The 21,282-nt window shown below is 41.8% G+C and overlaps 1 protein-coding gene across 2 annotated transcripts in view; it reads right to left on the bottom strand.

The window, feature by feature from the left end:
• tln1 (talin 1) overlaps positions 1-21,282 on the bottom strand; it is a 75,968-nt gene that overhangs the window by 14,720 nt on the left and 39,966 nt on the right. For both annotated transcript variants that reach the window (XM_062434058.1, XM_062434059.1), the window contains 31 exons: positions 19,634-19,928; positions 18,629-18,795; positions 18,376-18,504; positions 17,920-18,033; positions 17,389-17,502; positions 16,812-16,946; positions 16,413-16,541; positions 15,337-15,439; positions 14,670-14,878; positions 14,404-14,523; positions 13,908-14,105; positions 12,808-12,947; positions 12,626-12,719; positions 12,200-12,289; positions 11,291-11,413; positions 11,004-11,147; positions 10,732-10,893; positions 9,845-9,985; positions 9,261-9,442; positions 8,233-8,365; positions 7,466-7,567; positions 7,157-7,327; positions 5,862-6,110; positions 5,495-5,614; positions 5,220-5,366; positions 4,573-4,739; positions 4,272-4,455; positions 3,961-4,086; positions 3,352-3,468; positions 2,953-3,138; positions 2,276-2,383 (listed from right to left, as the gene is read on the bottom strand). In XM_062434058.1, coding sequence (XP_062290042.1) covers positions 2,276-2,383; positions 2,953-3,138; positions 3,352-3,468; positions 3,961-4,086; positions 4,272-4,455; positions 4,573-4,739; positions 5,220-5,366; positions 5,495-5,614; positions 5,862-6,110; positions 7,157-7,327; positions 7,466-7,567; positions 8,233-8,365; positions 9,261-9,442; positions 9,845-9,985; positions 10,732-10,893; positions 11,004-11,147; positions 11,291-11,413; positions 12,200-12,289; positions 12,626-12,719; positions 12,808-12,947; positions 13,908-14,105; positions 14,404-14,523; positions 14,670-14,878; positions 15,337-15,439; positions 16,413-16,541; positions 16,812-16,946; positions 17,389-17,502; positions 17,920-18,033; positions 18,376-18,504; positions 18,629-18,795; positions 19,634-19,928 — 4,599 coding nt within the window. The remainder of the gene's footprint in view (positions 1-2,275; positions 2,384-2,952; positions 3,139-3,351; positions 3,469-3,960; positions 4,087-4,271; positions 4,456-4,572; positions 4,740-5,219; positions 5,367-5,494; positions 5,615-5,861; positions 6,111-7,156; positions 7,328-7,465; positions 7,568-8,232; positions 8,366-9,260; positions 9,443-9,844; positions 9,986-10,731; positions 10,894-11,003; positions 11,148-11,290; positions 11,414-12,199; positions 12,290-12,625; positions 12,720-12,807; positions 12,948-13,907; positions 14,106-14,403; positions 14,524-14,669; positions 14,879-15,336; positions 15,440-16,412; positions 16,542-16,811; positions 16,947-17,388; positions 17,503-17,919; positions 18,034-18,375; positions 18,505-18,628; positions 18,796-19,633; positions 19,929-21,282) is intronic.

Genomic DNA, 21,282 nt, shown 5'->3' with positions numbered 1-21,282 from the left:
TGTAACTCCTCCACTATTTCAATTGCAATAGATGTTTGATTACCAAAGCGATTTTCCAAGACACGGAAGATGTCATCTGCAGTGCTGTAAGTCGTAAGGTGTAGGTCTCTAGTGGTCTTGTCATTAAGACTGTCCAGTAGTTGAACCTTTTTCACCTCTCTTGAACCAGTTGGCTTACCTTGTTTCTGAAGCGCTTCCCAGTCCTTTTTCCATTGGTGGAAATCACGCTTGTTGCCAGTAAACTTTGGGAGGGCCATTGGTTTTAACTTGATGGTTGGTATGGGATAATTAGAGGTAACTGCCACGTGAGTTTGTCTTTCAGCATCCTCCTTTATCCTTGCCTGGATGAATTCAGCCGTCCTGGAAACCAATCAGGGGATGATTTTAGTACTCTCTGAAGGTCCTCCTGAGCATCTGGAGGGATCCACCGTTTCCACCTGCCATGCAGCTCCTTTGCAGTCTTTAGCAGCCCTTGCGGATGGTTGAGCATGAATTAATATGCCTCCTGGTTCACGTTAGGTTGCACAGCAGAGACATGCTCACAGTCAGCCTCTGCTGCCTGTAGTGCTGTGGATATTTTAACGTTCCCAAAGTTGCTCCTTTGACCTCCTTCAGTTTCAGCTCACACTCAGTTGCAGTTTTTGCCAGGTCGGCTTTTTGCTGTCAACACAGCTTCCTCGTCTGTGTCCAGCTCTGCAACAAAGCCAGCCCCTAGATCGTCATATGCTTTCATGACGTTTTCGACTTCTATTGTGAGTTTATTATATATAACTGTCTCTGAGATCCTCTTCAGCCATGTCTTTATATGTCCTGGTTATACTGTTGACCAGACCGAAGAACAATCTTTAATTAGCTTAATTAGCTTGATTTCAGTCTGAAAATTGCAACTTTTCCAGTGATGCTTTAATGTTGCTTTTTAACTTGAATGTTTTCTTCTTCCAGGATTCCAGGTTTTTACTCCTGCTGTTCCAACTCAAAGCTCCCAGACTTCTTTTCCTGATCCAGTTTTTCACTCTTTTCGATAGCTTTTTCCCAGTTTGACTTGACAGTAGAAGTACCTCAAAAATGTGCTCAAAAAGAGTTCTTGAATGAATGAACTGGAAGCAGGGATGTTAAAGATTATAGTGCTGGTCTGTTAGTGCACTGAGTCAGTGAAACATCAGTCTGCCTTCCCCAGAACTACTGCCTAGAGTCTGAAAATGTGATTGCTTGTTTACTTAATTTTGCCTTTAAGGTCATTTTAGTTTATTTTTATTCACTTTCAATGACATTTTCTTTGTTGGGATATTTTATTTAATTATTATGAATCATAACTAATGCTATATATGTAGAGTTATTAGCTGGATGAGAGACCGCTGCACTGCTCCAGTGAAACTCTTCACCACACCAGCTCATACAGGCTGTGGTACAGAGCAGGTCCTTGGTGTTAATGAGTGTGAAGGAGTAGAAAACCCTTTTTTCCAGTGTTGCTTGTGTTATTCACAAGTCCCCGTCTGAGCGCGACCATGTTGGAGTTCTCCCCACAGAACGAGAGGGTCGCCTCCTTGCAACTTTGGGGATAGGACTCTGACTGTTGTTTGTGCATATGCACCGAACAGCAGTTCGCAGTACCAGGCCTTCTTGGACTCTCTGGGGGGTGCCCTGGAAGTGGCGCGCCCCGGTGAGTCCATAGTTCTGCTGGGAGACTTCAATGCCTACGTGTGCAATGATTGAGAAACCTGGACGTGGGTGATTGGGAGGAACAGCCCGATGTGAACCTGAGCGGTGTCTTGGATTGGCCATAACCAACACCATGTTTCAGACACTCGGGGGAAGAGAGGAACAGAGCTGTCAACTGATCACCACCTGGTGGTGAGTTGGATCAGGTGGCGGGGAAGGCTGCTGAACAGACCCGGGAAACCTAAACGAGTAGTGAGGGTGAACTTGGAATGTCTGGCAGAGGCCCCCCGTCCGTGAGGTCTTCAACTCCCACCTCCAGAAGAACTTGTCCTGCATTCCCAGGGAGGTTGAGGACAGAGTCTGAGTGGACCATGTTCAAGACCTCAGTTTCACTTTTCTTCACTGTGCTGTTGCTATTCATTTAAAATACCTTGTTCTGTGTGTTTATGCAGTTTCACTGTGGCTATGTCCACTGTGTTAGTGTTTGTCATATAACTGCAGAAATCTTGCATTTCACCTACTGTTCATCCAGTCACACACAGCAAGTAGCACTGTAAACTACTGAAAGTTCAGTATTGGTTAGTGTCTGTTCAGGTGTGTGAGTATGGTGTCTTACCACCAACACATGCTCCAGCAGTCCCAGATATCCAGTAGCACATTCATTACCATAGCGCAGCGCTCTCATCTGGACGTCCTTGCTAACCTCTGGGTGGTAAGCAGCTTGCTGAAAGATCCAACAAACAGAAATCAACATCTGAACATAACACTGACAGTCTAAACAGTAGGCCATTTTGCATACTGAAATTCTTGTAAGAAAATGATAATAAGAAATATTATTGAATGCTATTTTTGAGTTGGAACAGCTGGAAATAAACCTTACCCTCCTTACTAAACTGATAAAAACAGATCATCTTATTCCAAAGTAACTTCGTACTAACAATGAGAGAGAAAACCTACCGGAATGTTAAATTATGCTGGAGAGTTTGCATCATCCAAAGTGTCCTAGTATCTTATAATCATATAAATATTATTCATTCTTATAATTAATTAGGAAAAAGATTCTCTATTTTTTTCAGAGGAACACATGTGGCCCAGTTAGAGATGGGGGAAATGTAATCACCCTGCATTATCTTAATATCAAATTGTTACCGTGTCTTTTATTTTTTCAAATTCATATTTGTTGTCAGACTGTGACAGATTTTGGACAAATTTCAATTATCCTTTATTTAGTCAAGACAACAGACGACTGTGTGTCCATTACAAAATGATTCCCCGTATGATTCTCCTGTTTACCTTGCAGGAGTGGAGCATGTCAGCAATGGCCCTTCTGCTGAGGTTGGCCGTGGCAATGATGTCTTCCTGACGACAAGAATTACCCGCAGCCACTGCTTTCGCTGTTGCCATAGTGATTCCTTTAGTCATGCGAATGAACTCCTCGGGTGTGGTTGTCGTTGCCGGTGGGTCAGAACTGCTGAACACCTGTGTGGTAAAACCCAGAACTATTATTAAAATACTTTATACAGTATCAGACACAGGATCAGTGTTAAGAATGCCTTCCTGTGGAAGAGCTGTGCTTTCAGCTGGTACTTGGTTACATCTTATCCTACTGCTTAGAGAAGTGAAGAAACATTCAAAATATTGACAGAGATATTGACAACACAACATTTCCATTTAAAGATTATAGTTACTAACAGCAAGCTCCTGTCTGATATGTTCAATAGTGGCCTCCAGCGCTCTGGTTCCCTTTGTGGCTTCATCCTCTACTGCCTTCACCGTCTTCAGGAGTGATGTTACATTGGTCACCATCACCTACAGCAGACAAGTCAGATTATATGACAAACTATTATACTGATGGCAAAACAATAACTACTCACTGTGAGACCACACAGATCTGTATCCTATTTTCAACATACAGTATTTCTCACAGTATAGAAACTGTTTTGTGATAGAGGGCCTGTGTCTACAGTTCAACAGATGACTTACTACTGAACCAGTATCTTCATGTTAATATGTTTACATGCTGTGTGGTACAATATTATAAAAACTACAATATAAGATACAATAAAAACGACACACACACACACACACACACACACGCACACACACACACACGCACGCACACACGCACACACACAGACAGACAGAGAGAGAGAGAGTGACAACATACACAACAATACACACACTGTATCTGCATATCTCTCACACATAACCTCTGCACTGTCTAATTTAAAGCAGGCTGTGAAGGAGCAGAGCACTCTGTGGACCCTCACAGATGAATAAAAGTAGTATTTTTGTATTTACCTTAGCAGAGTTCTTAAGCTGCAGCATGCTGGGGTCATCATGGGGTTTGCCTGCAGCTGCTTTGGTGGCACTGATAAGGTTGCCCAGAGCTTTGGCCACATCCTTCACTGCATTGATTAGGACCACCTGTAGAGTGCAGGACACAGAGCTTTACGGTGTAACTTGAGGTCTTCACACAGGAAGTTTCCCAGTTTGGGGTCTGGATATGTTTATGAAGCTAGATGTCTGTGTCCCTGCAGATGGGATAGTTTACAGAACTCTCCAGAGAAGACACACAAAGCTGAAAAAGATGCAAGTTCTGCTGTCCATACCTGGGTCTCTGGGTCTTCAGATCCCAGACTGGCGGCTCCCAGTTTGACCACATCAGCCAGTTTGGTGATGGTGAACACAGAGGACTGGGCAGCCTGGGCCAGCTTCTCCTGACTGGCTCCAGCACCAGATACCAGCAGCTTGGTGTCCTCCACCAGAGCCTTGGCTGTCTTCAGGATGTATTCTCTGCACACAGGAAGATTACATTCACCAACTATATGTGAGGAGTTTTAATAAAACCAAACTCTGCTTTATTGAATATGATACTACTATCTCTTTACTACTATCTGCAGTTAAGAGTACCTGTGGTCAGCAAAGGTCTCTGAGTTCTCTCTGTTCAGAGTACCAGCAGTGGCAAACATGATGGTGGTGTCAAGGTCTGCAATGATTCCAGACACAGCGCTGGCTGCTGTGATGCAGGCCTGGGTACCACGGTTACCGGCCTGCAGGGACGCCAGCACATGGGAGACCTGCAAGAAGACCAATCTCTCATCACCACTGTCAAATACAATATTCAAATACAAAATGTATATTTTAACAAACCTGGTGCTGAAAACTATTTTAAATATATTTTTGAATTGCTCATCTTGCCAACCCTTATTTGTCACTAACCCATATATATATTACATAATATTCAAGGGTAGGACACCATAGCTTTTTCTTTAATGAGATGATTCATGAGATAAAACAACCTTTCTTCAATATTAAATTGAGGAGGTGATTGATCTCTACAGAGGTCAATAACTTGTTTAGAGGAGTTGAGTTAGCTTTCCCTTAGCATTCCCTGTTGCCATATGTTTTCTATACTTTTCCACTATTTCTATACAAATATCTTTATTATTTTAATTGTATTACCATTTAAACTTTTCCTTATTTAATGCTTTAATATTTATTTCCCTTCCTTTGTTACATCTCTCTCTTACTTAATAGGTGATAGGTAGTGGTCTGACCTTCTCAGAGACTTTGCGGGCGCTTTCAATCAGCTCTTTCTTGGTGAACGAGTCGTTGGGGCTGCACTGCAGGGCTCCAGCTTTGGTCACCAGACCTGTGCAGCTGAAACCCAACTCACCCACTTGCTTCTTAATGTGAGAACCAATCTGTGGCAAAACAAAAAGACAAATCTGAGTAACAGCATGAATAAGATGAAAAATGAGACAAGAGCTGAAGGGGCCTGTGAAGTAACTCTCAAACGACAACATGCTGAAGTGTGGCTGGTTTTATTTACTTCATCATTCTCTGCTGTCACGGCTGCATATTTGGCCTCATCTGCTAGATTTCCAAACTCGTTTGTCAGCTGGTTGGCCAATCCTCCGAGGTCATCAGGGTTGGTGTTAGATTTGGTCACCTGAAGAAAGATGAGAAACCTTAACTGGTAGTCATCTATGGTATAAGCAACATAGGGTGCATAGACAAGGACAACAAAATAGGCTATAATTCATCACATATTAGAATCCTGCCACCCACACACATACACCTCTTCAAAATCGCATTCACTTGCTCTGCAAATTCTACCCTATTACAGACTAAAATGTCCATCACATCATGATTGTGATAGTACTTAAGCCTACTAGGGAATTATGAAAATGCCTTACCATTTCCTGCACAGTGACAGCAATAGCCTTTGCTGTCTTAACCATGGTAGTCTGGTAGTCAACAAAGGTGCCTTCAGGTTCCAATGCAGGCGAGTCTTCCATTTTATTGATAGCATCATTGATGGAGTCCACCATGCCACCCACAGCACCAGCAGCACCAGCAGCTTCAGCCAGAGTGGCACCCAGGTCATCTACTGCCTCTTTCATCATCTGCACTGACTCCTCCAGGGCCTCCTGCATATGTGCTGCCTGGAGAAATGAGCACATGTCACTCAGTAACGCAGGAATATTGTTTGTTAGATACATCATCAATGAAATCACTTGTTAAAACTGTTTTTACTGACATGCTTTAACATAACTTTCACAGTTCTTAGCTTGCTTTTACAATTTTACTTCAGCTTTTTCTGTGAGTCTGGAGCTGAGTTTAGATGTAGCAGCTATAGTGTCAAGTTGTCAACAGTATCATTTATACAGTACGTCGGCAGTCAGATACATGATTGGATATCATCAAGCTCACTTTAACATTGTCAGATGTAATTTACCAGCAGTTTGTGTTTACCACATACTGCTCAAACAATGGAACTGTCATGCTCAACTCAAATGTCTTCAGAGTATAATGGATGACAAACCAAAAGCACAAAAATAGCAAATGAAGTCAAGGCACTCCAAAAAAGCAACACTTAAAATAGTGCTCAGCTGCTGTGCATTAATGGACATATATGTAGCTGGTAACAATAAGCATCATTCCATATCATTTATTACCAAAGATTTTATAAGTAAGACGGGTTAAATCTATTTAGAAGAGAATCAGTCTCAACCTGAAGAAGCCAGTGTTTGACTCTTTTGATGTAGAAACAAGATACGTTTGTATTATGCTTGATACATTTTTGATGCAGTGTGGTCCCTAAATAAATGGACTTGGTTCTGATTCACCAATTTTGCAACATGAGATCATTATATCTTGCATTAATTGCTATAGATTTAACAAATGAAAGGACACATCATACTTGTGATCCATGCATGAGCATGCAAGAGGATGTTAAGATGTATACATTTATCCCAATTTCTGAGTGACAGCCATTTGTGAAATGGGCATCTGCAGTGTAATTTTTAATTTAAACCACAAATCAATATACATAGGTCAGAACAATTACAATCACATATTTTAGCAAGAGGATTGTTTTGAAGGTCAGTAAAAACACAATACATTTGATAATTACTAGACTGCATTTGAGACTTCATTATATTATTAAGTTGTCCTGAGGACTGTGTATGATGAGTGGCAGTGTTAGTACCTTGGGGTTTCCTCCAGCCTCTTTGGCAGTGTAGAGCATCTGCAGGGCTGACTCTGTCAGGGTCTTGGTCTGGTCTAAGACAGCCATCTGCTGTTGACTGCTGACAATCTTGGACGCTGTGCCAATGGCTGCCATGATCAGAGGTTCAAAGTAACGGGCCATCTGAGATACCTGTTCAAATGTATAGGGAACAATTATATGAATTAACACTGAGATTCTGGAATAAAAGAAACATGTCAGGTTTGAAGAGTTAGAGCTAGTTCCCCTTCAGAAGGACCACCAGCAGAGCAACAGAATCCAGAATGTTACCTTGTGACCCAGCTGGGAAGCCTCAGAGCGAGCAGCAACAGCTACTGGCTCAATCAGATTACTGATCTCATGGACTGAGACAGCCATCTGCTCATGGAGAGCCTGCAAAACACACAAAGGTGAATTAATACACTCGCGCACAAATGTACCTTTCCTCTCTTTGGTTGCAAGTACAGTTCTCAGATTTCAGGAACAGTGTTCTCTGACATGAGTTTTGCTCCATCATTTCTTTGCCTGAATACACTTGAAGGCTAAGTGAATTCCCACACATCGTCTTTTACATGGGAAAAGTGAGTGATAGACATTAGAAACGCCTCTAAAAACACTTTCTATCTAGATTGGCATAATGACACACAATGATAGGAGCACTTATACAACATACAACATTCAAGCACAATACATAATAACCTAAACACAATAAATAATACCTTTATGAAGATTTCATTTTTTATTTTGGGTACAATTGCATCAGAAAGGTGTTGATTTCTTTAAGCTTTGCAAATGCATTTCACATTTTCTTCAGTCAGTGGAACTTTGAGCTAATATGCTACATCATAATATTTTAGATATTTACAAAGGAGGAAAAGAAAAAGTATCATTTTAAATGAAGAAAATTTAAGATGAAAAACTGAAAATAAATAAAATAGATGTTCAACCTCACACAGAGAACATCACTTTCAACTTCTGACAGTTTACTGGACAGAGCTGTATGACTGGGTCCTCACAATGCTGTGTATGTGTGTGTATGTGTGCGTGTGTGTGTTTACCTCCATGGAGATGTCCTCTCGGGGTGTTAGCTGCTGGCTGATGGCAGCCAAAGAGGCCTGGTCGACGTCACGGATGCAGCCGTTCAGCACCTCAATAGCATCATCACATTCTCTCTGGCCAGGAGCCTTTTCTCTGCACAAGTACACAAGGCAGAAGGAGATATTATTCATAAGCAATCTGGGTTCTCTACTCTTTTTCACTTTGATTCAATTTTATTTATAAAGTGCTAAATCACAACAGGAGTGATCTCAGGGCACTTTTCACGTAGAGCAGGTTGAGACAATATTCTTTAATTTAATTTAATTTAATTTAAAGAGATCCAACATTCTCTCATGATAGACAGCAGCAAGGAAAAACTCCTTTATTAGGATGAAACCTCGAGCAGAAGTAGGTTCTTCAATCATTATTTTAATTCATTAATATTAGTTTAATAAAATGCTGACCTTAGTTTGAACTGTCATTGTGCATTTTATTTGTCCATTAATCATTAAAATGTCTATTGCTCTATCATTATATTGGTTGATGAGTTGTTTTCCATCCATATAAAGCTGTTACAGACGAGTGTCAAAATAACCAAAGACAACTGACACTTAGATAGTTTCCACCAGCATGATTCTATCCCTGACCATCCTGTCAGCTGACAACAGAGAACTAATTTTAACTTAAATAGCTTGAGTGGATGTCTACCTTTGGAGTACTATAGTTCACACAACGTTAACATCAATTCTGAATTACTACAGCTGTCCAGTGGGCCATTTTAGTGTGTATTTTATTGCTCTTTGTTTTAAAAATACATCCATTGGTAGAAATGGTAAGGCTTGGCCAGGCAGGGTAGTGCCTCATTAAGCTGAATTTTTATTTAAAGTGTGTCTCTCCTTTCTGTTTACAAAACCACTAAAGATGCAATAAATGTAGAGTTGGAACCAACTCTGCTAAATCCACAAGTACCAATCTAACATGACTGAAAAGGAGGGGGTTATGACTGTATCAATAGGAGATAACAGGAGTAGTGGTAGCAGCAGTGTACCTCATGTTGGTGATGAGTTTCTTGATGGAGTCAGACACAGTCCTGGAGTGTCCGGCCAGCACTGACCACTTGGGAGGGTCTTTGGGATTGACAGCCAGAGAGCGGGCAGTCTGGATCAGGCCGGTTGAGCTCTCCAACATTGTCTTTGCTGCCGCCACGATGGGCTCCATGGCTGCATGACCCTGAGGAAGGTGAGTCGATGAGAGTGATTTGCTTAAGTGTGAAAAACTGAATGCCACTGTCTCCAGAAGTAGAGATTAGAGACATAGGACCTACAGGTACACACTCTTACTAGTGCTTTCCTTGTACTTACAGACTTAACTGCATACAGTGAACACACAGCTGAGAAACAAGTCAGCACAAATGAACAAACTGATCCAGACAGTGAACTATGATTGTCAGATCATGCTCTCATTTAATTTCTGATTAAACCTATAATACCTACATGACTGAATGTTTGGAGCAGAGGTTGGGGCCGGGGACTACAAATGTAAACTAGCCTCTTGGATAACTCTGTCACATTTACATTGTGGTGTGAACTAAACTGTTGATTGATGTGTACTGTCCCTGCCAAATACACGTACCTCAGGGCTGATCTGTGCAGGAATGCTGGCAAACTCTGGGTTGGAGGCGAAGGCTGTCAGGTTGTCCACAGCTTCTATCAGAGGTCCAGTAGCAGCCTTACACTTCTCTCTGTTCTCCTGGTTAAAGGCTCCATCCAAAGCCTGCACAGGGGACATAGTCCTGAACCACAACTTCCCAATAGACCATGCTACTAGAGCAGTTAGTGACATACGTCCTTGAGCTGTGATATATGTGAAAGACAAAGCTGAGCCCCTGTTTACCCCTCTTGCAAAGTGTAAAGTCTCTTTAGGCTGTAACTGAACAATGGTATTTGGATTAAACACAAACACATTTAGCTAAATGAAACATATAGGCACAAAACTGTGTGTCATGTGAATCAGCACAAAATAAACCTGGAACCTGCTTGGTTGCCCAGTTTAGTTCTGGATTAGGCCTAGAACCAAATAGGCTAGGAGTGACAGCAGTAAAAATACAGCAACATTTTAACACCAAAAACCTGGGTATGGTGGTCTGTGATCTTTCAGGGTTATTGCCAAAATCACAATATCAGTGAATAAGTGCAGGGAAAAAACTATCTTGGCTGTTCACTAACTGTAAGGGGTCAGTTTGCTATCCCTCTCTCTCTCCACACCATTCCAATGATTGTTCAGGTGTGTGGGGGTATTATTTTTCTCTCTTTCTCTGTTATCTCTGTTTGTATGTTTCGACATGTCAGTAGCAGAATTGTCACCACTTAGAACAGCCATAAAGACATGCATAACTGCATAAACTACTGTAGTGTATTTTGAGAATGACTCAGCCTTGATGGTAAGCATGGTTAAGATAGATTATTTGTTTGAAATTAATTTGCTGTTGATGATGAATTAGAAAGGACTCTAGTACAAACCTTAATGGACTTGACCAGGTTGGCAGTAGTGTTGGCCACCTCTTTGGCTGACTGGACAAACTGCCTCTTTGCAACAGGGTTGGGAGTTTTGGAGGAGGCCAGACGGCAGGCGTTACACAGTGCTGAGGTGTGTTTGGCAACAATGGTGGCTGCAGAGAGTACCTGGGCAGTGAAACAGTGCACTGGGATAAATCAATCAGTCTCACTAAGACAAAGACTACTGATGATAGAGTAGGTCATTAGTGTGATGTTGCAGTGAGGGCGGCATGTACTTGTGACTGGGTGCAGGCTGGGTCCACCAGGTTCTGACAAGCCATCTGTATAGACTGGTTAGCCCGGGCAAACTGAGCAGGGTCCACCAGGCCTTTTTGACCTGCTGAACTGTTGGGGTCCGATACTCCTACCAAATAGGCAGCCTAGGAACATCAGCGGATCATTGGTCAGTTTACACTCACTTTCAGAGGTGAAGAGCACATATTATAAACACAACTAAAACACACACCTTGCCGACATTCTCCTTATTATCTCTGATATACAATAATAATAATGATGATTTTACCTGAGCAGCTGCTTCAGTCAGACCACAAAGGGCTTTAGAGCCACCACTGACTGAATCACCAAACTCTGGCAGGTTTGAGTTCTTGGCATTGTGGGAAATACCAGCCATGGACTCACCAAGGACCTGTCAACAGGAAGCATATGCTTTATGCAAACTGGGATATACACAAAGTCAAACCACTGAAATGTGTCTGGAGCTCAGGGTCCAAAAAACGATCAAGCACCATGCACCAAATGTGTGGTCAGGTTCATTATGGTCTTGATTACAAAACAAAAAGAAACACACATTTATTTGAAGAAGTTCTTGTTCAGCTGTTTGTGTTGGGGACTAATGTAGGAACTAGTATTAATATCATACATTCAATTGTCCTCTTATAGTAGTGAAAAACCACACAGTACAAGTTTGCTTTACAGCACAGTGACTGGAGAGGCAAAGAAACATGGACAGAATGGGTTTGAAGTTTAAAAGATCGGCAAAGAAAATGCAATTTCTATTCATTTTACAGGTCCAGAAATTCTTTGTCTCCTGGAAACCGCTGTGTAATTTATCACTAATAATGGCTGAATAGTGTGTTTAATTGGTACACTGCCAGTTCATTAAGTCCTATTGAATGCCAAGTTAGTACAACTTTTAGTTAGTGCACAGCTGTCAGGCAAACATACAAAGCTGTGAAGAATTTAACATATGTAAAGAATAAAGTTTCCAATAAAAATGGAAAACGGATGAATATTTACTTGGGTTGAATTGGTGCCCTTTTTTCAAGAAAGTCTCTCTGGAAATTGACAATTACTGATAAACTCAACATAACTGAACACTGACCTAAAACCACAGTCTCAAAATGTCATTGCTATGTTCCCTTTAATTAATACCACATGAAATAGTTACTTCCAGAAGACATGTGTGTCCTACCTTGGAGTTTTCCATGACACTGTCAATGCAGTCAAAGTAGGACAGGTCAGTAACAGCTTCTGTCGGGTTCTCCAGCATCCCCCTTACAGACTACACACACACACACACACACACACACACAGTGACAACATACACAACAATACACACACTGTATCTGCATATCTCTCACACATAACCTCTGCACTGTCTAAATGCTCTATTCAATTCTTGTTTCTAATTTTCTTTTTACATTTTTTTCAAACGGTATCCATGACCTGAGGAAAACGTTGTGCAAGTAAGGATCAATCATTGCAAGTCAAGTGACATTAAAATGGACACACATGTGGTTATCAAAGAAACCACAATAAACAGCGAATCAGTTGCCTGCTCACTGACACAGGATTGGTGGATTAATAGATGGATGGATAGTGTTAATATTGTAGTTACCTCAAGCTCTCTGAGAGCATTGTCACACTCCTTCTGACCTGGAGCCTGCTGAGTGCACATGGTGATGAGCTGGTTGATACTGTCTGTAACTGCCCTGTGGACACAAGCTCAGAGATGTAAGAGACACATAAGCAGTAAATAAAAGACTCGCAAACAAAGACAAAAAGAGAAATGTTAGTTACCGAGCAGCGGCTGCCAGCTGGTTCTTGAGGTTGGGGGAGCTGGGGTCAGTGGACAGGGCTTTGGCTGCCAGCAGCAGCTTGCTGGATGACATGGAGATTGTCTTCAGGTTTGACACCACCTGTGTCTGGTCCTCTTTAGACTGGATGAGAGGAGGAAGAAGGTGTGCAGAATATTTCAGAAACTTTACAACTGCTGTTTACAAAAATTAGCTGAGATGAAATGATGTCTGAAGACCTTATGACTCATGACTCCTTATCCTGATAGATAGAATCCAAGGACAAAGAATTACAATATGCTGGCAGCAAAGGTGCCAAGTCACTAATTCTATTTGTTAACTGAATGCTAACGTTACATTGTTTGTGATTGAATAAGGAAACAGAGTCTGTAGAACTGTACTGTAGTTACTGAAATAGAATTAGGGATGATCACATTTAGATGAATCACTGAAACACAATGCCTGGTTGTGCACTTCTGCTTATGATGCATACAGAGCTGCAACAGTTAGTCAATTCATTCATTTGTCAATCCACAGAGATTTAATTGCTCACTAAATATTTTTTTTAAAGTGATAATTAATTAATAATTTTGAGTTATTGAGTCTTATGAAAACAATGGTAACATAAAGGACTCTTTATTCAGGACTCATCTCCAATTATATGGCAATGTACGAAATAGTTTTGTAAATGTATCATGAGGTAGTGAGTATATACGCTCATTGCTAGAATTCTCATTTATGCTGTTACATTTTGAAGCTGGCTCCAATTCACTGTAAGAATCAATAAGTTTTCATTTTATCCAATCAAATGATTCAGTTGCCTCCCTCGCTGAGTGGAGCACATTTCACTGCAATTAAATAGTAACTTTACACCAGGTTGAAATGTAGTGTTTCTCTATCATCCCTAGTTAAATGTTTCAAGCGTGTTTCACTTCTGATGTAAAAACACCCAACAAGTCATATTGTAGTATTCTGGAGTACACCGGTGTGTTACTACAGCAGAGTGAAAAGAAAACCACTGGAGGTCAGCAAAAATACAATAGTGAGCAGGTGTTAAGTTACTCTTTAAACCATCATGTGTAAGTATTCTTTCATCTTACTGACCTGGGATGTTCCAGCCATGTCCACACCAGCCTCCAGGAAGTTGCTGAAGTCTTGTCCAAATTTGCTGGTGGACCTGGCCAGGTCCTGAGTGGTTCCTCTGGATGCCTGGACCACCTCATTGGCTGACTGATTCAGACCGGCTGCCACCTCGTTGAGGTGAGCCTGAACCTCTGGGAAGCTCCTTCCACTGGATGGGAACTACAGAGGGAAGAACAATGAGAGCTGCTAATAGCAACACAGCAGACACAGTCCAGTGCAGCAGAGGAAAAAACTAAATTGAAAAGAAAATGCTGATGGTTTCTACTGCACCAACATCTGGGAAATGGTTAACAGAATTGTGAATGCATCAGTTGGGATGACATTTGTTCATTCTCTAAAGTTTGATTCAATGTCATTCATGGATGATAAGGGTGTTTGACAAAAGAATATAATACATTAAAAAATAAAGATATTTATCATAAAATCACAAGTGCAGGTACAGGTAACCAGTACTAACAGAGTCAGCCAGGAGAGTCTTGCTGGCTTCGCCCACAGTGCGGATGGCATTGTCCACATCCCTCTGACCAGGAAGGCAGTTCACACATCTGTTCAGGGCCTGGGACACTGCCTTAGCCACCTACACACACACACAGATATGAATGTAACTATCAGAGCTGTAATGATCAGTCAGGAGTCTGTTCTGGCTTTATGTCACCTGACAGCCTCTGCATTACTGACACTTCAATGCTTATATCTGCCCCTCTGTGTCCCTATATGCCTGACCTGGGCCAGCCTCTGCTGACTCTCTGGATCTCCTGGCTTTGCGATGGCTCTCTTGGTTTCTTCAATCAAGTTGGCCGACTTATCCATGACGGCACCGGCACAGTCCAACATGGCATTGCGTGCTGCTGGGTCATCTGTGGTGGCAGCGACTCCTCTGGCAGCTGAGGCCAGGGACTTCAGAGCCTGGGCCACGTCTCTGGCTGCCATACCTGGATCCACCAGAGAGAGGAGGGGAACTCATGAGTGTGTGACATGAAGCAATAACGATTTGTTACAATGAAGACCCAAATTGTTCAAAATGAAGTAAGTAAGAGGTTAAGAAATAAACAAACAAAAAAACCTTCATGTAAAATGAAGCAGGATGATTATTTATTTATATGATAATCTGTTTCATAATGTCGTAGTTATGTATTGTGTTTTGAATCTGGTCACACACTTGAGTATTCTTGGTTCTCTGTGTGGGCCATTTCATGTTAAATGGACAAATAAGTTCAAATGTATTTCATTGTTTTTGAAAAAACAATGTATATTGTTTAATTTGTAGGTTTCTGTCATACTAATATTTGCAGTACTTTTACAGCACAGCACATTCTAAAGTGTTCTGATATAATGGGATAGTTAAAGCAAAGGACTGATATAGAATTAAGTGAATTAAAGTTAAACCCACCTGTGTAGTTCTCATTTCCTTGAGTTGCCTCACTCAGCAGCTGGGCTATGGCTGAGCTCACAGCCTTGGTGCTGGTACCCAGATCCTGGGAACATTTCTCAAGCTGAACAACAGCAAAGACACAAGAGAGGAGAGACACTGTTATTCATACTGTTCTCAATACATTGATCCCATGTGGCAACCAGGCAAATGAAGCTTCTTCTGTTGGTGACATCTAGTTAATGTCATCGCACAACCCGATTGTTGCAGGTTGCAGGTTCAGTAAATCCAGATTTCTTCAGTTCTGCCTTTCTCTGTCTGAAATCAGTGCAGTTCACATCCATCTAGCTGCTAGAAAAAACTATGAAGCAGTACGTAAAGCAGTAGGACTGATTGATATGTTTGCAAATGTATAAATGTATTTTATATATGTTATATGTTTTCTTGGTATAAGCTGAGTCACAAACAGCAGGATGAAGTAACTGCAGCTGGAGCTACAGAAACAGCAGGTACCTGCTCAGCCCTCTCATTATCACCTCTGACCCTCAGCAGTGGCCTTCACTCAGGCCTCTAATCCTGCAGGTTTGATGGCTCCAGGATGAGGAGAGCACACTGGGTGAGTACATAGTTTCAGTTCAACATCATACCTTCCCGAGGTTCTGCCTGAGGTTTCTTCCTGTTAAAAGGGAGTTTTTTCTTGCCATTGTCGCTAAGTGTTTGCTCATGTGGGAATGTTGGGTCTCTTTAAAATTAAAACCTGAAGAGTTCGGTTTAGAACCTGCTCTATGTGTAAAGTGCCTTGAGATAACTTTGTTGTGATTTGGCGCTTTATAAATAAAGATTGATTGATTGATTGATTCCCCACTTTGGGAGTTGAAGGGAGTCACATTTCATCTTTAACCCCTGTTGTGTGTGTGTGTGTGTGTGTGTGTGTGTGTGTGTGTGTGTGTGTGTGTGTGTGTGTGATTGTGAGTGTATGTGTGTGCGTGTGTGTGTGATTGTGTGTGTATGTGTGTGCGTGTGTGTGTGACTGTGAGTGTATGTGTGTGCGTGTGTGTGTGTGTGTCTGTGTGTGTGTGTGTGTTGCTGTGTCTTACAGTCTCTCCTGGCAGTGGTTTGAGTTTGCCCGCCTCAGCTGAAGCCTTGGCCTCCTGGATGTCCTTCTCTAGACCTCTCACCATTGACAGAGCATTGTCTATCTCCAACGGACCACACGCTTCCTGAGCCTAGAATATAATCATTATATGACAATATTTAATGATCACCAAACCTTTATTCCCTCTACACAATTTATATTAGCAATGCAACAGAAAACGTTAAAGTTAAAACAACCTATTGGAGCTCTATCATTCAAATCTTGATGCCTTATGATCTAACTAGACTTCATGGTATCACTGTCATTATGGCATTTGAAAAACATTTTTGTTGTAAAATTGTGACAGATACAATTCTGGAGCTTCAGCTGTGTAATTAAAAGGAGAGTAGAATAGCAGTACCTTCTGTGAGGCAGTGCGAAGCTCAGCCAAAGCACTGGCCAGGTTCTTAGCACACTGGCTGAGCTGCATAGCTGAGGCCTGGTCACTGATGGTGGGAACTGTGGCCTTGGATGCTGTAACCATCTTGGCCCCAGGCTGGATGAGACAAACTGTTAGTACTGACTTTCATTTAAAAAACTTGAACTCATTATATTACAATGCTGGATGGACAAAGAACTTATTGAGCTATTCTTAGAGTCTACGTTTGTCTTGAAGGTAGAATTAGAGATAACATGTAAGGATCATTCAAATCAAATGGGTTTAAAAAGGTACCACATGTAAGAACTGGCCACATGTCAAACCAAAACAACCCTCCAAACCAGTTGGGGTAGCATATCACCAGAAACTTGGGGTGTCTGTTCCATAACGCACTACTGAACTGTACTGTTGTGTCAAATGTACTGTATGTTCTGTTCTACTAGAAGTCTGTTATTGTACTCATTCCCAATATAGACCAATATAGTTTGGCAGTACTGGAAAGTTTTACATGTGTTGCCCCTGTTCACTGAGTGGAGCTTGCTGTGTGAGCCTGTGTTACCTGCAGAAAGTTCTGGCTGGCACTGATGAGGGCCAGCTGAGCACTGGGACTGTCAGGCTGAGACTGGCTGCCTCTGACTCCCTGAACCAGCTGAGGGATCTGCTCTGCCACCACCTGATGTCACACACACACACACACACACACACACACACACACACACACACACACACACAGACACACAATTAAATTGCATGCTTTGCTGGTACAACATACAGGTCTGTTAAGTACTGTGCTATATTTAAAAAAGGGAAAACATTGTAATCAAAGGGGAGATTTTTAATTCTATGTACCAGTAAGAATGCAATTTTCTGTCTGTTCAGTAGTTATTTGACAATTAGTTTGACTTCGAAATGCATGATGTTTTAAATTTCAGTTGGACTTAGAAGGATGCAAACAATGATACGATACAAAAGGATAATACAGAGAGTGAAGTGAGCAAGGAAACAGACAAAAGAGTGGCAATGAGAAAAGAGAGAGCCACTCTGTCTATAAGCACCATGTGTGCAGTGCATGCAGGCAGGTCGTGTTCACCTTGCAGCTCTGGACGAGCTGCTGCTGGGCAGCCTGGTTCTTGTTGGATGAGGCAGCGTGCTGAGCTGCAGCTATTGTCTGAGTGGCTGCTGCTGCTGCCTGTTTGGCTGCATTCTGACAGGAAAAAGGAAACAGACATCTGTTAGCTTATATATGACTATGAAACTAGCAATAAATACAATTTAGAGTTGTATAACTGACTGAAATGTTACTGTGCATGGGATCTGTTGACAATCTGTTCAAGAACTATAGATATAACTTTCATTCATGGTTGGATATAGAATGGTTATATCCACTGGGACCAAGATACTCTCACTTAAAAAGCTTTGTTTGTCTTTTATTACCTGATGAGGACGAAGCTAGTTTGCACTAGTCAGGCAGATAATTCTGTGTAGGCAACATAAAATACAGTCAGGGTTTTTTTGTAGCTCTTTGTTCCACCTCCCTCCATTTTACCTCCAGCTTGTTGACCAGACGTTTCTTGATAGCATTCTGGGCAGCAGCATTTGTGGCCATGCGTAGACCTTCAGCAGCCTCTCGCAACTTCTGCTGCTGCTCCTCACTGTCAGGGTTTGCTGCTGCACCCTGGAGTGACATGCACATGGACCATTATAACATTATATGGATTTTTACACAGACTAATTGAAATAAAGCAATCTATTCTATGCGTTAAGCATGGACATATTGAAAAAGAAAAACAAAGGCAGACCTTTGCTGCCTCCACCATCTTGGCAGTGGCGTCAGCCAGCAGCTTGGCAGCTGACAAAAGCTTGCGGGAGTTCTCGAGGTCTGACTCTCCCTCTGCATCCATCTTGATGGCGTTGACCAGATCAGATGTGGCCTGGGCAAGAATTCGAGCCTGACGGACCATCTCACCTGGTGGATTAAACGAGGGGGATAGGAAGAAAAAAGGAGCGGTTGAGGAAAAGTTCCATCCTTGGGACTGCTATCACTGTAATCAGTCTGTAACATTCAATGTGATTGTATTATGATCAAGTGTATATAGTTACATGGGACTATATAGCCTATCCAATAGCAGTCTGAGAATGATGGGATGATGATTCAGTTTTCAGTATAGAGAGGGTTTAATAGTGTACAGTATATCTAAGCTGTGATGACTCTCTCTTGACAGGATACCTTGACCTCTCTCTGCAGAAGCCTGATGGACAGAGATGGGTCATCAGCCCACCTGGACTGACTGAGTGGATGCTTCAGTTTATGTAGCAGGATGAAATAACCCCTCCGTCTGCCCTGGATTCCACACTGTTTGGTTGGTTTTTAGTTTAATTTGTCTGTTTGTTATCTAAAATAAAACTTTTTATAGTCATAACTCATTAGTGGTCTTCTCTCATTTGTCTGGCCTGTGTTACAACCTGGTAGCAGTCCACAATACACAAGCTTTAGAAAGAGCCAATAACATACTGACCACTTTGCTATATTTTTAGCCTTGCCTCTAGAGGAGGCAAGAGATCAGTTCATTGAATCACAAAATATTCAGCCATTATATTATGCAATATCCTGCCAAAGTCTCCATCTTTACTTAAGAGTCTAATATCCAACACACACAGATCATGAATATCTACAACACATTTTCATTTCATTCAAGCCTAGATCTACTTATCTACTGACCAGTCTGATGCCCAGCTGTTGATATGAAAAAACCCATGTGGTCAATGTGAGCCCTGTGGTCATGATTTCAGCTCTCTGCACCTACCAGCATCTCCCATTGAGCTGAAGATGTTTTCAGTGACATCCAGAATGCGGTCGGTGGCCTCTCCATGGCGTCCAATAGGATGGCCTCCACTGGCATACTGTTTGATGTGTTGAAGCAGCTCATTGAGGGCCTGAGTGACACCAGTGGCAGCCGCGCCCACCTGTTTCAGGAGGACCTCGTCATTGGTGGCCCCCTGCGATGCCTCTACACAGCCTTCCACTGACTTGGCCACCAGCTTGCCTGCTTCAATCAGCTGCTCCTGGCACACTGGGGAGCTGATGGTTGGAGCTACCACCTAGACAAGCAAAGGAAGACCTCAGGCTATTTTCACATACAATAGGAAAATCAAAGCTCTAAAATTCCTTCAAAAAAGCTATTCTCTTCAGCTGTCAGATGGTAAATACTGCAGTCATACAGTAGATATACAGTCATGTGAAAAAATTAGGACACCCTATGAAAGCCTGTGTGTTTTTTTTAACATATTTGGACATATGGATATTTAATATCAATTTTAACAATACTGACACATTCAAGTAATATAACTAAACAATTAAAACTGAAGAAAATACTTTTTAAAACTTTCTGTAAAATGTAATTTAAAAAAAATGCAATTTCTGGTGAGGAATAAATTAGGACACCCCCATATTTATTCCCACTTAAAATAGCTAAAATCACACAGAGGTGTATCACATCAGGTGAAAATGATCAGAACATTGTTATTCAGTATTTCGAAAGAGGCTTGCCCTATTTAAACCTCAGACATTTAGTTTTGTGTGCCCCTGACTGTTGAAATGAGAGTGAGCCCCATGGTGAGATCGAAAAAACTGTCTGAGGCCTTCAGAAAGAAGATTGTAGCAGCTTATGAGTCTGGTAAGGGATTTAAAAAGATCTAAAAAGAATTTGAAATCAGCCATTCCACTGTCCGGAAAATAGTCTACAAGTGGAGGACATTCAAAACAACGTCCAACATGCCCATGTCTGGCCGTCCAAGCAAGTTCACCCTGAGAGCAGACCGCAAGATGCTAAAAGAAATCACCAAAAACCCTAAAATGTCATCAAGGGAGCTACAGCAGACTCTTGCTACTGTTGATGTGAAAGTGCATGCCTTTACAATCAGAAAGAGACCACACAAGTTTCATTTTCATGGGAGGTGTGCAAGGAGGGGAAACCTTTGCTCTCTAAGAAAAACGTGAAGGCCAGACTGAAGTTTGCCAGAGAGAACATAGACAAAGACCAGGACTCCTGGAATAATGTTCTTTGGACAGATGAGTTTAAAATTGAATTATTTGGACACCAGAACAGAGGACATGTTTGGCGTAAACCAAATACAGCATTCCAGGAAAATAACCTCATACCAACTGTGAAGCACGGAGGTGGAAGTGTCATGGTTTGGGGATGCTTTGCTGCAGCAGGACCTGGCCAGCTCACCATCATAGAATCCACCATGAATTCTACTGTGTATCAGAGATGGCTTGAGGAACATGTGAGACCATCTGTAAAAAAATTAAAGCTGAAGCGGAACTGGTCCCTGAAACATGACAATGTTGGCGAGTCGAGGCGAGTCGTGCTGGAACTGTGTAGTGGAAAAGCGCCAAATGACCCAAAACATACCAGTAAATCCACCAAGGAATGGCTGAAAACTAAGAAAT

This window comes from Scomber scombrus, chromosome 15 (assembly GCF_963691925.1).
Source record: "Scomber scombrus chromosome 15, fScoSco1.1, whole genome shotgun sequence".
NCBI classification, from domain to species: domain Eukaryota; kingdom Metazoa; phylum Chordata; class Actinopteri; order Scombriformes; family Scombridae; genus Scomber; species Scomber scombrus.
Note: the sequence above shows the minus strand (reverse complement) of the source record. Positions and strands in the feature narration are given on the sequence as shown.